This window comes from Lagopus leucura, unplaced genomic scaffold (assembly GCF_019238085.1).
Source record: "Lagopus leucura isolate 7727_CA_CO unplaced genomic scaffold, USGS_WTPT01 Super-Scaffold_100159, whole genome shotgun sequence".
In the NCBI taxonomy this organism is placed as follows: Eukaryota; Metazoa; Chordata; class Aves; order Galliformes; family Phasianidae; genus Lagopus; species Lagopus leucura.
Window position 1 is genome coordinate 24872703 of NW_024962335.1, and position 16008 is coordinate 24888710.

General features: G+C 37.8%; 1 protein-coding gene across 3 annotated transcripts in view; it reads right to left on the reverse strand.

Annotated features, from left to right (window-relative positions):
• The window catches only part of EPS8 (epidermal growth factor receptor pathway substrate 8), a 132688-nt gene that overhangs the window by 11373 nt on the left and 105307 nt on the right, over positions 1–16008 (reverse strand). For 2 of the 3 annotated variants that reach the window (XM_042890136.1, XM_042890135.1), the window contains exons 14-17: positions 15402–15585; positions 11266–11399; positions 7555–7666; positions 6725–6868 (exon numbers count right to left, since the gene is read on the reverse strand). In XM_042890136.1, the coding sequence (XP_042746070.1) occupies positions 6725–6868; positions 7555–7666; positions 11266–11399; positions 15402–15585 (574 nt within the window). The remainder of the gene's footprint in view (positions 1–6724; positions 6869–7554; positions 7667–11265; positions 11400–15401; positions 15586–16008) is intronic. The other variant, XM_042890137.1, reaches the window with a different exon arrangement.

A 16008-nucleotide genomic window follows, 5' to 3' on the forward strand; every position in this document is an offset into this window, starting at 1 on the left:
GCAGGAAAAGGCGTGCATTTTCCCAAAGCAATCCCAGTGACAGACAAGCCCAGAAGGTCATAAGCAACCTATGCTAGCCTTTTCTTTCCAACAGTTCAAATTCCACATCTCACTGTTTTAACACTGACCCCTCTCTACAGTTTTGGACTGACAAAGCTTGAAGTTTTAATATTAGAGTTTGTTTGCTCAGCACTGATGCTTCATTTTTAAGTTATGAGAAGTCTGCTTTCTTTGGTATGAAAATAGAGGAGTACATTCCCCAGGCTCCTTGCTCCTTCCTGAAATGCCATTCACTAATTCCTCGGAGGCAGAGGGTTTATGGCAGATCAAGTGGGGAAATATTTGTAGGAGCCATATGTTAAAAACTGTACAGTACATTACTGCCCTGAAAACAAGCAGAACTTCATTATATGTCAATCACTGCCATCATACTGGAATCCCCAGCATGGTACACATCTAACCCATGGGAGCGACACTTTGTAGTGAACATGAACTGGGATTGTTATAGCTAAGCAATGCAGAGTTACACCAGTCCAAAATTTATCCAATCAGGTTCCATTAAGCCTAAGGAAAAAAAATGTATTTTGCCTTCTCTTGATCGTTTTTTCACTTGAATTGCAGCAGTTAGCAACTGAAGCAAACAAACATACTGTCCTACAATACATTTGTCATTAAACCTTTCTTGTTTCAGTTTTTAGCATTTAAGTGATTTAGAGGCATTCATATGGATCATTTTGTATTCATTTTCTGCAGTATATTGTGGAGAAATTAATATAAAAATAAGAATCATGACTGAGTTTTCTGTATTCCAGTACTTTGATGTAAAGACACAAAACATTTTCTAAAACGTCAAATGCCAAAAAAGTAAAACGTGGAATATAAAATAGAACATGCAGTATCATGTGTACTTAATAATTCTGTCTTATGGTGGAAACAGTGCCGTAATAGGTATTTAGTAAGTATTCCATAATTTATTAGATATAGATGTACTACAACATACCCAAAATTATCTTAATGAACTTAAGAATTTCACTGATAATAAAATATATTAATACAATATATAGAAAAGTTTGTGGATTGTTCACAAATTCATATGTCTAGATTGTTATCCCCACAGTGTACCATCACGTGTGTCCTTGACCTTCCTAAACAACATGCAAAGAAAAAGCATCACCCTTGTCATGGTAGAGAGGATTCATTACAAGACAAGGCATCAGCTGCATGTCACTGCAATCTCAATCCAGAAGAAGCAATAGCAAAACGTTACACACAGCTCTCAACAGATGCTATTAATGTAGCTTCTGAAACATTGTATTGCAATCACAAGTCTCATCAAAATGACTTACTACATGCTGGAGTGAAAATAGAAACCAAACTGGAAGCATCACTCAAATTCTGAATTTAAAGATGAAACTACAGGGAAATACACTTCACATTTTCTTGAAGACTGCACAATAATTATATACTTGAATCAATTTAACATCGCTATTTTTTCATTTTTTAATGAAATTCTGGATATTCTGAGAACATCCACACATGCATCCCATCATTTCTATTCACTACTACAAACAAAACAAGCATGCTCTACAGAATTTGGTAACTACACACTCCAAAAGAATAATTTTTTGATGTTCAATATCAGAACAGTAATTCTATTACCTCTGAAAGCTCTCCCAACAATTGCTGTGAGGAAAATGAATAAATCATATCAAAGAGTATCGTTAGTAAGGTAAAAAGTAACTGCCTCACACATCGCTCCTGAAATTTCATACATACTAGCAATTCAAAAGCAAAAGTACATTGAGGCAAATAATCAGTTCTTCTTACTCACTGAACAACTCATATAACGAGTTAGGTTTTTTTGGACAACAAATGGAGTAGTGGTTACCTCAATACATGTATGTGACACTATATAAGCAATGAGCTCTTTTCAAAGCACTTATCCAAAGAGACAGAAAATTAGAAATAGATGTTTGAAATAACAACAACAAAAAAAAAAAAGAAGAATGCACAGAATACGTAACTACAGAATATTAAGAATTAAATCAGAGCGGATATGGTAACAAAAGCTTATGTATTTGAGCTTTAAAGTATTTACTAGTTTATAAAATAAGTTAAAGATTGCTGCTGACACACATGTATCCACTAATTCACTAACAGACATCAGAAAAATCCTGTGTTTTTTTCTTCCTTCCTTGCATTTTGTTTTTCTTTTAGGAATACAGTTCATGTAAATTGGAAGAAATCCACTATAATATTTTGAACAACAGTGATGCACACTTATTAATAACCTGGATATATCAGAGAAGCTTGCTGGAACTAGAGTATTATTATTATTATTATTATTATTATTAGACAGAAAATGTTTTTATTCAATGGGAGAAAAAATAAGAGGTTCCAAAGCTCTTTTTCAACATGCTACAGACCGGATCTTGTAAAAAAGATCAAGATTCAATATGATTTGATCTATTTTTTTATATAAATTTTTTATGTACCGGTATCAGCCCTAGTTTTCAATCACTGGCAAAAAAAAAAAATAAACAAACAACGAAACAAAATAGAACAACAGGGAGCAATGTGTTTTCAAGCACATCTTGATATCAAAAACAGGAAACCTGTGTTCAAGATACGGCAAATACTTAGCATGAAAGAGTCACTGGATACAACCATAAGCAGTGTTATTGTTGGGAAGCGCTCTTGTTAACACAGCACTTTTTTTCTATTTAGTCTCTTTATAAACATTTTAGTGTCACATTGCTGTTGGCAGGGACACCAGGAGTGGTGCAGAGCGCTCAGCTTTAGATTAGTGTGGTAGTTTGGATGTTTTTTTGAGACCCACACTATGGACCTCTCATTCTGGGGTATGTGCCTTCTTTCCTTTGGCTGCATTTTAAGAGACAAAAAAGAACCAACTGCCTGCACCCAAAAGGGACAATGAAGTATCTAGGACTGAGAGAGCAAATTTCAAGTGAAGTCTTGAGTTTCCTTCGGAGGACTCAGCTATTACGCAGAGTCAACCATCTGCCTATTGAAATCCCATTATGAGAAATTTATGTTTCTCTGCCAAAATGTGTATTAGAAGACAAAAAGGAGAAATGTGAACAGAATTTACTTAATCAGATTAGTATTAGCAATGCTTAGCCTCCATTTCTTACAAAAATATCTGTGATGGAAAGGCACACTGTGGATTTGCAATTCTCACCATGGATCACGTACTTTTTACAATTATTCAAGTACATTTCAGTGTAATAAGTGTCAGTCCATAATTTGGGATTGGATCAATGTCAAATTGGACTGAAAGCTACCTTCCTTTAAAAGCCATCAAAAAGCCTTGATCTGATGGCAACTTTAAAGAGCATTTAATATGAACAAAGTAAAAAAGATACTGGCCCATGATCAAAAATTAGGACATCTCTTTGGCCACGGCAAAATGAACACCTGGCAACTGCATCTCTTCATTATCAAACATGATGTGCAGGAAAGATACCAGTTGGCAAAAGATGAGTATGACTCTATGACACTAACTTGGAGCACAAATACTGTGATTGAGAGAAAACAAATTCCCCAAGAGAGATATTTTCAGTTAGCTGCTAAACAAAGAGACTTGAAAGAGACTTGAGGGGAGACTGCCAACAAACATGGAGGTCGTTTGTCCCAAATGAGGTAGAGAAGTTTTGCTGTTTACATGCAAGAATCAGGGCTCCTGGATAACTACCCACAGAACTGTGACAGTGTAAGGTTTATTAAAATAAGACTATAGGACTGCATTTGGCTTAACATTTACTCTCTGTTCCTCAGGATTCTATATACGTCACTGAGAAAATAGCTGCCTTGCCTCACAAAGGGTGTCATGAGATTAATTATCACACTCAGCAAGATACACATCCCTATCATAATTACGTTTCTCATATTTCTAAAAAGCACTGAAAATAAATAAAAGGCACAGCAAAAATGAAATATTTATTATTAATTATTAAGTTCACCAGAAAAACTGGTACATAAGGAGAAGTTTGAGTGCTTGGAAAACTTGAGGTTCATCTGTAGAGGATGGTAAACTGCACTGCATTAAAATAAAGAGGCAGACTAAATGACCAACATCAAAGGAAACTGAGAGCATATAATTAACAGGAGTGGAAGATTAAAAAAAAAAAAAAAAAAACCACATCAAAATGATCTACTAAATGTACAGAAATTCTGAATTAGATAGTTTTACTAGGGATAAACTGCCAGATAAATATACATACATATATTTTTTTTTCTAATCAGAAGAAAGCCAATGTATTAATACAGCCTCACAAAGATGATGAAATTACTGAGATATTGCTTGCAAAGTTCTTGCAGGTGTCACCTGCACTTTCGTGAAAGCACTGAACTGATCCTATCTGGGATCTAGATCCTGAAAGGGATCAAGAGAAAAATCAGAATCTAATCTGCCACAAGAACTCATGAGTTCCTAGCAGAGGGAACAGAGTGAGAGTAAAACAAACTTTGCAGCTCTAAGAATAATCATGATAATCAGGCATCCAGCTCTCAGAGAAAAGGTATAAAGTATGGAAAATAACAGAAAGAAAAAGTGTTCTCTTGCAATTGAATCCCTAATCCTTCATAATAATGGGGATCTATTTTGATCAGCAATGGTTTGAAGGCTGTGTCCCTTGTGCATGTCATTCATCCGCTGCAGAGTGGAGCAGGCTGCTCACCACAGCTAACACACCACTTGGAAAGAGCCTTCTCATGTCCAGGGTCTTGAGAAGGCACTGAAAGCAAGAGCTTCTGTTCACTGCTCTGCCTGCAAGCTCTCCTGTTTGACCTTGGGCCAGGCACTAATCCCTTCAGTGCCTCGTTTCTCTCTAAAATAGCAGTGATGTCTCATAGTACTGTTATGAAAACAAATAGGGTTACGCAAACAGATCCCAAATGACCCATGTATCTATCACAGAGAAAAAGATGAATGAGCACACACAGTACTCTGAAAAGTGTATCATAATCACCGCAAATTTGATAACAACATTACTGACAAGCGTGGTAAAAACTCCCTTTATCCTGTGTAATTCATTATGTTCTTAAATAATTTCACAGCACTTCAAGCTCACATTTGAATATGCTAAAGCTACAACCAAAATAAACAGTAGACCATAGGGAACAACCTGCCAGAAGGGAAGAGCCAAAATTATCTTCAGCGTTGTTCTCCGTCCCTAATTTTCATGGCTTCATGGAAAATGCTTTGTGAAAGTGATTATTTTACTACTTCCCATGTCATGCAATTATTTCAAACAGAAAGCTTCAAAATCTGAAGAGCATTTCAACAAAAATACAGAATGAGAAGCTCTACTCAGTTCTGTACTCATTCAGTCTGCTGGATATTTCCTGACAAATTCCAAACACACAGAATTAACATGCACTTAAAGAAAACAAGTCAGCCCTTTAAACTGGGATTTGAAAAGCACTCCAGATACATGCTCACTTCACACAGAGCTAAAAAGACAGATCAGTTTTGAAAGAGCTCACACATCACTGGCAAACAGATAAGGACAGGAAAAACTCAGAAGTGTTCTGACTAAAGCCCACCAATCTCAAGATATGTCAGCCATGATTGTGCCAGAAATAACACAGGACCCATTTCTCAAGAGATTTTCCATATCTGTGGAAAGACTGGAAACACTGCAAAAGTTGCAGCTTTCAAGATAGCTCCGCACACATCATCTGGCACAGTGGCACCTTCAGCTGGGGCTTTTAGATGAGTACGCAATACAGGCTGCTACACAGCATTTCCTGTTTTTCAGTCACCAGCTGGTGTTTGTAGACAGAAGGAATGAATATTTCATGAAATAAAATTTAATTCAAGTTTTAACAGAAGTTTGGCATCTTCTTGGTCTGAAACTCTCGCTCAGAGTCAAGTCTGGAATTCCTGTTTAATACAGATCTATTTGCACAGTTTAAAATCATTTGAAAATGGTGGACAATTGCACTGAAGTAAGACCTTTTGGAGGGTGGAGGTGTAGGCAAGGGGAGTGTTGTTTCTTTTCTTTGCTTTAGTTTTTGAATATTTTATCCTCTAATTATTTTCAGAAAATATGAAACAAGAAGAAAAATGTTAATTCCATACCATAACATGAAAGAAAGAAAATCAAAATTAGGTCAGAAGTCTAAAGTGCTGATGATGCGCAGGGATAATATTTGAAAATACCTGCTTTGTGAATTTGAAAGTAAAAACATCTGCTTTTTATGATTCTGAAATCACAGTAATTAAATACATTTAGGCCAAAGATAGAAACACAAGCAAAGAGAGAAAATAAAAAAGAAAAGCCAGTGTTCACTCTCTTAGAAGGCACAAAGATGACCCTACCTTAAATAATTCAAACTCCTTCTTTGGCATCAACAGCTATCAATGCACAAAGGATATTTGCAATTAAAATAAATGCATAAGCATCCATTAGGATGGAAATTACTACCTCTTAGTAAATAAGCAGGGAAAAAACTTACAGAAGAAGATTTTTCTATATCACATCTTTGCTATATTTCTATTTTGCCACTTCTCTATTTTGCTTTATCTCTCTATTTTCTTGTTATACTTTATGCAATAAAGAAATGAACTTCAGCCTGTAAAAGAAATATAAACCTTCTGACTTACTGGTAGCCTGTGCAGACATTTTAGCTTTGCTGTGAATCTCTTTCTCTTTACATACTTCAATAAAAAACTTCTCTGCTATTGAGCAGACCATACCTGGATGGTGCGGGTGTACACAGGTTCTGGCAATCCCAGACCACCTTCATAATTCCTCAGAGGGTCCAGAATGTTGTTTGGCACAAAGCCTGTGTTGCCGCTTTTATTTCGGACCTTCCACCACTGCTTCCTATCATCCAGAATCTGAAATAATTTGTTAAAATAATTACATATATTTTCTGATGATACTTACACAGTACATTTCCAAACAAAATCATAGCCAGGTTCTGTGACTTCTAACAGGCTTTGTGCTGATGTTACCAGGAAACCTCTGTAGGCTTCCTTGATTATCACTGTAACTAATTCTACATGGTAGAAAGGATATGGAAGTAAAATAAACCTGTATAAACTCAGACACATGCAGGACAACACAGCAGAATTAAAGTGAAGTACTTGCACAGAGAGGCCTGTATCTCTACAGCCTACATGCCGCTGACGAAAGGAGAAACTACTAAAAGACCAAGAAAAAGATGATACAAATGTGAAGAGAGTGCACTTATGAGTAAGGAGAAAACTGGGGCAGGACAGACAGCAGAAATCTGGGTTCTGGCTACTTGAGGCGTAGTCTCACTAAACACTTTTTTTCTGTTTCTTCTTCCCTTCTACATTTATCTACCTTTCAGGGTACCAATGCTTTCCAGGATTGTCCTTCACTCTGCCCCATGCATTGGCATGTAGTGTTTGCCAGAGCCAATTATTTACATAGAACTGAATTATGCTTCAAAAGCTATACTAAAGACAGAAGAAACACACAATTATATTTACAGCACTGGTCTCTAGAGAAATGAGTCATATCACAAATTCATGTTTTCTTTTTGCAAAAATGTTACCTCTACAATCTCTTCTTTCAGGACAGAAAGCTCACTGTTGTTTCTTGCCATAAATTCATACTTGCATTTGGCATATTTCTTGGACTGTGTTTTATTGTGTGCTTCATAGTTTCTGCAATGCAAAGATCAGACATTCAGAGAGATATTCAAGCAAGTAAACCACAGACAACCAGCTGCAAAACATTTAAACAAAGAAAAGGAGATGGCCTGTTGCTGTTATAGAACTCTCTCTTCAAATTATATTGACTAAATATTCATAAAACAAAAAAATAAAGAGAGAAAAAAAAGTGTTTGAGTTGCATGAACCTCTAGAATCAATAACCTTTTTGGCCCACTTCTTGCAATATGTATGATGCCGAATCAGATTTGCAACTGACATTAAGATAAATATGCACACTACATTTAGTCTGTTTTCCTATACAGAACAACAGAAGATTAAATGATCATTTGTCATACTAATGAATGGATATACTTGGTATCTCGTGCTTTGCACAAAATTGTATTGCTAGCATTTATTACAAATAAAGCTTCAAGTCACAATGGACATTGACACCAATGGAACTAAATCCTATTTAAAAAACGCTTTCTTCTGTTGGCCGTTTCTCTTAATTGTCCATAAGATATCATTACAACTAAGAACCTCAAATTATTGCATCAATTATAAACGTAGAATTACTTCTGGGCAGATAAGAACAGAGTTCATTGTAGAATTAAGCATACCACAGTATACCTCCGCAGCTCTCCTTTCTTTGAGGAAAGGTCTGTTCAGATAGCATTTGGGTAACAAGTTACTAGTTTCTTTAATGCACCACCTCTTCAAATTGAGAAATCCCCCAAGCCCCTCAAACCACATCCAAAAGTAACATTATTCACCTGTTGCAAATGACACCCAACAACCCAAATCTATATCAAGCAGTAAAGTTAAATAAATAAAAATAAAATTAAAAAAGCAACAACACAACAGTTAAAACGTTGCACAAACAAGGGCTTGCCATACAACATCACAGCATAGGGATGCAAATGCTGATGGTTGCTGATGTTTGTGCTGTGTAACCACGGATCCCAGGTGTGTATCTCAGCAATCCAGTAGTTACCTAGCTATTGCATGGCTGTGGAGAACTGTCTCACTTGACTTGAAGAACAGAACAAAGGAACAGTCATATTTAGATTGAAAACATATTATTTGGAAAGAAAGATAAAACACTTAAAGACTTTGAGCACTTAAAGAAGAGAATGAAAAACATGGGATGAACCACAGCCTGCAGAATACCTGCTACGAGGTTTAGAGACGTGAGTAATCCCAATTTTTTCAGCCACCCACTCAAAATTTATACAATTTTGAAGTGCTGTGACTAACACACCTCTGAGAGTAGTTTTACTTTTAGACTGCCTTTCCAAACTCAGTTTACTAACTCTGTCTTCCTAACTTGTCCACAGCTATCTAACCTGATCCCTCCATACAACTTAACTCAGAAGAATTAAAAACAAAAAAATCAAGAGCAGCATCCCCAGCACACTGGCTGGACAATGGTTGTACACTTATGAAGAGACCACAACTTTTCAAACCTAACTTAATGAGCCAAGCAGTTTACTTGGGCACAGATATCCCCATCAAGTCTGCATGAGAGGCTGATGGATTGCATGGGGTCCCCGCGTGTTAGTTCCCAAACAACAGCACAAAAACAAACAACATGGCATACAAATTTGAAACATGATATAACTTACTGAAAAAAGTTTAGTACTCTTCTAGCATTAAAGAGAGCCCCTGCTATTGCTGGTAACATGCTTGAAGTTTAAGATACTGACACAGTCTAAGTCATCCAAAAAAAGCATGCCTTACTGGGGGTCCTGGCACCTTGGAATAAGACTCAATGAAGGTCCCTGTGGTTACAAGTTCCTTGGACAATGCATCACCTACCTGTCCCTCTGCAGACACTGGGTGGCTCAGTCACTGTCTTCAGACTGCTCATAAGGAAAGCCAGCTTTCAACAAGCACCAGAAAATGATGGCTGAAATACTCAGCTTCTATTTCTCACTCCTTCCCCAAAACCCACTTCTGCACCTGCTTATTCACAGGTGTTTTAAAATTTATCTTCAAATGGAATTTACCTAGGGTAATGCATATGAATAGCTTTCACTCAGTAACAAATTCCTACTGGGCACATGTTATGTGTCTCGAGAGCCAATTAATAAAAGGAAGTTCACGTTGGGCTGGACAGGGACATAGTGGCTCACTGCACATGTCTGCATCAATGTCAGCCATCTAGACTCCCTTCTACTGTCAGTTGTGAGAAACAGGTACCTCCACAGCATGTCTCATTTCACATCTTTCAAAAGACTGACTTCACCTGACATGAACTGCTTCACCTGACATGAAATGCTCTTTTCTCTTTACTTGCTACTAAGGAAGCCTGGATGACTCATTCAGCTGCGGCCACATACACTGATACCCTCAGTAGGGCAACGCAATAGTCCCATTCTCTAAGCCTGAAAAAGAGGTAGCAGCCTTTGCAAAGAATAGTTTTACTCTGAAAAGACAAAACAGGTCTTATCACATTACAGATAAAAGAGAAAGGAATTTTGAGTGCAGATCATTTAGATTTCAAGCTGACAGATCCTCAGACAAGAACTCCGAAAGTAACCAAGTTTGAGAAAATGATTAGAGATGACTACTTGGCTGTTGTTCAGAGTTCAGGATGTTCAGGAAAACAATGTTCAGGAAAACAATGGAGTCTTCACCCTGCACACCATGTGAGAATTTGTTTGCATGCAGATTAACAACAGGATCTTCTAGCAAACAGCTCAAAATTAGAGGTTATGCAAAGGTTTGTGTCAACAGTCACATTGATGCTGTTTTTACCAGCAACATGACACCCAAAACATAGCTTAAGCACCTTCTGTGGGAAATAAGTTAAACTACTGTTCATGTAAGGATATATAACAAACATAATTTGGCATAGAGGATAAATCCCAACACAACTTTACTTTCACAAATTGTACTGGCAGAAATTTTCCACACAGACAGGGCTGAGACTCCAAGGATCAGTGAGTTTCACCATTAAGGTAATCAGACTTAGGCTAAAATGAAGGGGATGAAAGCGTGTGTGCAGAAAGATCCTGGTTGCTATGCAAACATTTCAGAGCTTTGATCGTAGCAATGAAAGAAAAAATTAGTCAGTAGACATGGGCACTTATGCACTGGCCCAGAACACCCAAAGCAAGATGCTAAATGGGCAGCAAGTGAGCAGCTCAACAAATCAAAAATCATTCAGAACACAGACAGATAAATCTCATAGTGGACTTGTCATTCTTTGTGGTTCAAAAAAAAAAAAAAAAAAAAAAAAAAAAAGCAAAGAATAGTTTTAAAAAAGTGAAACAAAAGCAGAAATAAAATTTAAATCCTCCACCAGGAGGATTTTGTGTACTTAATCAAGCTAGAATTCCATCATATCATTTTTGACAAAAGCATGAATTTCACAGCATACATAAACACAGTAGTTTCATAGAAATGATACTGAAAGAGCCACATGGATGTGCCTTGGAGAAGCACAGGCAGACACCTGCTGCAGTCAGAGCAGCAGCCTTACAGAAATATGGGTCTGCTCCTGGCACAACCTGAGGCCAACAGAAACACCACCACCCCAAAAGCTACAAGTCAGTAAGTCGGGACAGTTATCCACAGCATCACGTACGCCGTTGATTCAGTGTTACCTATCTACATGGCGGCTAACAGTTTGCTTAAAGGCAGCAACAGCCGCCCCTTGGTCCAGCAGAGGCCCTCTTTTGTACACTGTGTTACTGAATGCGTACCCATCGGCCGGAGGGTAGTCAGGAACACTGGGAGGCTGCAAGACAAAACGAAGGGGATTAGTGTCACACACTGCAACGCGCTGCTTCCTCTGCCCCATAGCACTGAGCACGCTGCCAGCACTCACATGGCCTTGCTCCCAGGTGCTCATAGCTCTGCTATGAAAAGTTAATAGCTTCTGCATTTCAAATACGTACACAGAGAGATCAAAAGGATAAGAATAAAAGAATTTCTATCCTAAGTCATCCCCTGCCATCCCCTGCATTAATATTGCAGTGGATATTCTTTAGAAAAAACAGTTCTCCAGGGCAAGGTCCATGTCCTCTCTTACATATTGCTACAGCAACACAGGTCATAAGGAATGCCTGAGTGACTTTAAAATAAACTGCATAAGAAGCTGCTCTGAGCTCCTGTACTAAATGAACACTAAGCCAGAAAACTTCTATATAAGAAATAAAAGCTTCCAAGTAAAATTACCATCCCATTGCAGGATCATAATATCAATTGGTTCATTTATGTTAGTTATCCCCTTACTAAATGTGGATGAATTCAAAGAAGAAATGCAAAAAGAAAGGTAATACTCTGTAATTAAGGTTTTTAATTAAAGAAAACAATCACAATTTATTACAAGCATACATATAAGAATATTCAAATCCTTAGAAAATTCCTTTTGAGCAGCAGTCCTTCAAAAAAATCCAACTCTAAATCCAGCAATGATAGTTTGCTTCTATTAAGAATTATTTTAATGCCCATTTCCCAAAAGATAAAGTGAGTGGTTCATTTACAGAGATTATGAAATTGATGATGTCCATTTTAGATCTTTATCTTATGACACCATTCAGTTGCACAATGAGATAGAACAGCTGATAGCCATCACAAATCACCGTATCTCTAAAGCTTGGCTTTTTTTCTTGCTGTGTGGCTACAAAAAAAGCCCACTCACTTCTGAGCACTGACCTGGCACCCAGAGACGTTTGCCAATGGGGCTATGTGTTTGTGAAACTGAAAACAGTAAAAATAAAAAAAAAATGCACAGGAATGACAACAGCAAACAAACAAACAAAATCTACGGACAGACTGTTCTTAAAAGCAACATTATTAAAACCTCTTCGAAAAAAATCTCTCAAGTGTTACTAACTTTATATCTCAGATCAAAAGACCTGCAAGAAGCAGGAACTTGTTTTTACTTCACAAAGAAATTACTTGCGTTGCCTCAGACTCACTGAACTCTCCTCTCCAGCTCCCCATCAGCTCCCTGACATGGCTGAATTGAAGGGACTTCAAAGCCCACCCAGTTCCAACCCCCTGCCATGGGCAGGGCTGTCACCCAGCAGCTCAGGCTGCCCAAGCCCCCATCCAATATGGTCTGAGTGCCTCCAGGGATGGGGCACACACAGCTTCTCTGGGCAGCCTGTGCCAGGGCCTCACCAGCCTGTGAGTAACAGATTTCTTCCTAACATCTAACCTAAATCTCTCCTCTTTTAGTTTAAAACCATTCCCCCTTGTCTTTCCAGTATCCAATCATGTAAAAAGTTGGTCTCCTTGTTTACAAGCTCCCTTTAATTACTAGAAGAATTACCACAATGAGGTCTCCCTGGAGCCTCCTCTTCTCCAGGCTGAACAAGCACAGCTCCCTCACCCTAACTTTGCAGGAGAGGTTCTCCAGCCCTCTGATCATCTTCATGGCCTCCTCTGGACCTGCTCCAACATGGAGCTGTTGAAGCAGGTCCATATCCTTCAGGTGAAGGAGGACCCAGGCCTGGATGCAGTATTGAAGGCGGGCAATCACCTCCTACTCCATGCTGGTCACCCCTCTGTTGATGCTGCCCAGGAAAAAGCAGTTGGCTTTCAATTTTCCAGCACTTTTTTGTTAAATAAGCTTTTGTGACAGACTTATAGAGGAGTAATTCTTCTGGCATCACCCAATCCAGAGAGCTCCTTTTGCCACAGACATTTTGCACTGGCGCAGCCTTTCCAGCTGAGCACCTAACACATTTCACAGCCATTGAGCAGCTCAGCACTTCTCCCCTAAGGGATGTGCTAAGGAGGCACTGGCGTGGGAAGTCAGGGTACCAAGGTTAAACGACTTACTCATCATGAATGGAATCATGAAACCAAGGTTTGACATCACAGCTGCCAGTCCCACAGATGCCTTCAATGAATTATGATTATTATTATTATCAGTATTTTTATTATTAATATTATTACTCTCATTATTTAATCTTTTGAAGGCTAAAAGGCAGAGTCAGCACACCTACCAATCCAATGAAAACATCTCCATTTATTTGCCCCCTCAAAATAATTCTTTCAATTTATATGCTAATTCAATATATGTAGTATTCATCTTCGTTAAAAATCAAACCATAAAAAAACTGCCTCTATTTTTCAATATTATTTTGCACATTTCACATGATTAAAGTGGAGAAAGGACTCTGATTTTTGTTTGGTATTTTGGTTTGTGGGTTTTGTTGTTGTTGTTGTTGCTGTTTTTAATTTACAGGGAGCACAACATAAAAAAAAACAAACACACATGGCAATGTAGAACAGCAGTGAAACAATGTTTGATGAGGCTTTTTGGGGAGGTGAGTATGGAATTGGATGAGGGTGACAGCTACATTTCATGTTATTGTGGCCATTAACCCTATACCTTTTTTTTTTTCAATGAAAAAAAAATATATAGGGAAAAACTAGGGTGTATTTATTCTTGTGAATCCTATTAGGTTTAAGGACAAGCAGTGTTTTTAGTAATCAAACATGAATCACAGTAGCCTCCTTTGCTTGGCTAAATTTTTATGTAGTGTATGCTTTTAAGTGGAAATTTTCATCAAAATAAAGTTTGTTACAGCTTTTCCACAGGTAGTTTAGATACACGTTTGCTAGGGAAGCTTTTTGGGCTCCAAGAAGACTTATAAGAGTTGCTCTGCAAGAGAAAGCCATCCCACAAAATCTGATAAACAGTACATGATGAACTCAACTTTACCAGGCTAAGACTGAATACATCTCCCATACCTTAGAAAAATACCCTAACCATAAAGGTATTCTAAATTTTGATTGCTTTCATAGTGAAAGCTGTATGACATAGAAAATGCTTTTCCTTTTTAGCTTCTGCCAGCTCCAGGCCCCATCCCTGTGCAGATGCTCAGGACAGTCAGCACAGTGCAAAGTGGCCAGCTACTCCCCCAGGACAGGGTAAATGCTCATGGCAGGAACTCAACACTAGAAAGCTGAACTGTGCTCAAAACCAGAAATGGCAACTATGGCAAGTATTTCTTGAAAGCATGGTATTCAGGTGATTCTTCTGAAATCTTTCCCTGGAATCTTCCTTTCTACATTCAATTTTTGTCACTAGTAGAATTTTATCATGATGCTCTCGACAGATCTATAGTCTTAGCACTGAGATGTACTCTGAATATAATACTGCTGTAAATTGCTCAAGGAAGATATGAAAGTCTATGGACTGAACTTAGAAAATTCTCAGCTATGCTTTCATTTCACCATAGTTAACAGGGGAACTTGGACTTCCAAATCCTTGGATTAAACTAAAGCTACTTCAATATATTAAATTTTTAAATTCAAGTTCATTTCCCCCTAAAACAAAAAAGTTCCAAAACAAAATCTTTGATGTGTTTAAAGTGGCAACAGGTTTTTTTTGTTGTTTGCATTCTTGTGCATGGATGTACATTTGACAACATGCTTATTTGAATTCTTCTTAAAATATATGCAATCAAAATCAATGGAACCTGAAAGCACAGGATAAGAATCAAAACAAGCCTTAAGGGCTTGGATTGTCCTCCCAGCTGATTTGGGAAAATGCACCAAGTTCAAGGAGGGCAGTAGGCAAAATCCTTCTTTTTTTCCTATTCACATTTTGGTGGCTGAACAGATATTTGCTTTCATACAGCTTTTCTGTAAGTACACTGAGCCTACACTGATGCAGCAGAGAGTGATCACTCTGACAGCATCCCAGAAGATTTTTTTCTGTGAAAAAGTAGTTGATTCTGCTTTTCAGCAATTTACAAAACACTCTCAGTTAACCTACCTCATTTGATAATCTTTTCATTTCTTGCTTCCGCTGTTGCTCCGCAAAGTTTGCCACAGACTCAGCCAAATTATTGAGCTCTTGCTCATTTGGAGCTCCCATGAAGTTCAGCAAAGGAGGTTCCCAACCATTTCGGAAACGGGGAACATAAGGTGGAATGAACTGGTCTTTGGGCCAGTCAGCTCTGCATTGAGAGTAAATTAGAGATCTTTATCAAGGGTCATAAAAATACTACTTTCATAGACTTCCTAAAAAATGAAATATGTTTTAATATCATAGTAAAGAACAGTGGTTGGGATTACTGCACATCAATCGTGTTGATTGTGTTAGACCACAGAAAATTTACAGAAAATATTTATTGACCATAACTACTTTTCTGCAAGGCACAGCAAGGAGCAAACTGTTCCTGCCATAATGACTTGTCAGTGCTAAAACAACAAATTTCTGGCTCGCAGCAAAGGATGACTAATAGAAGAATCAATCACAAGCACGTCTAAGATTTGTTATAACTGTTAGATAGGAAAGAATTGCTGTGCTGCAATGTTTTGTTTGTATTAAAGAACCAAACAAAAGACTTCAAAGAAATTGCCTACTTTATATGAAAGAC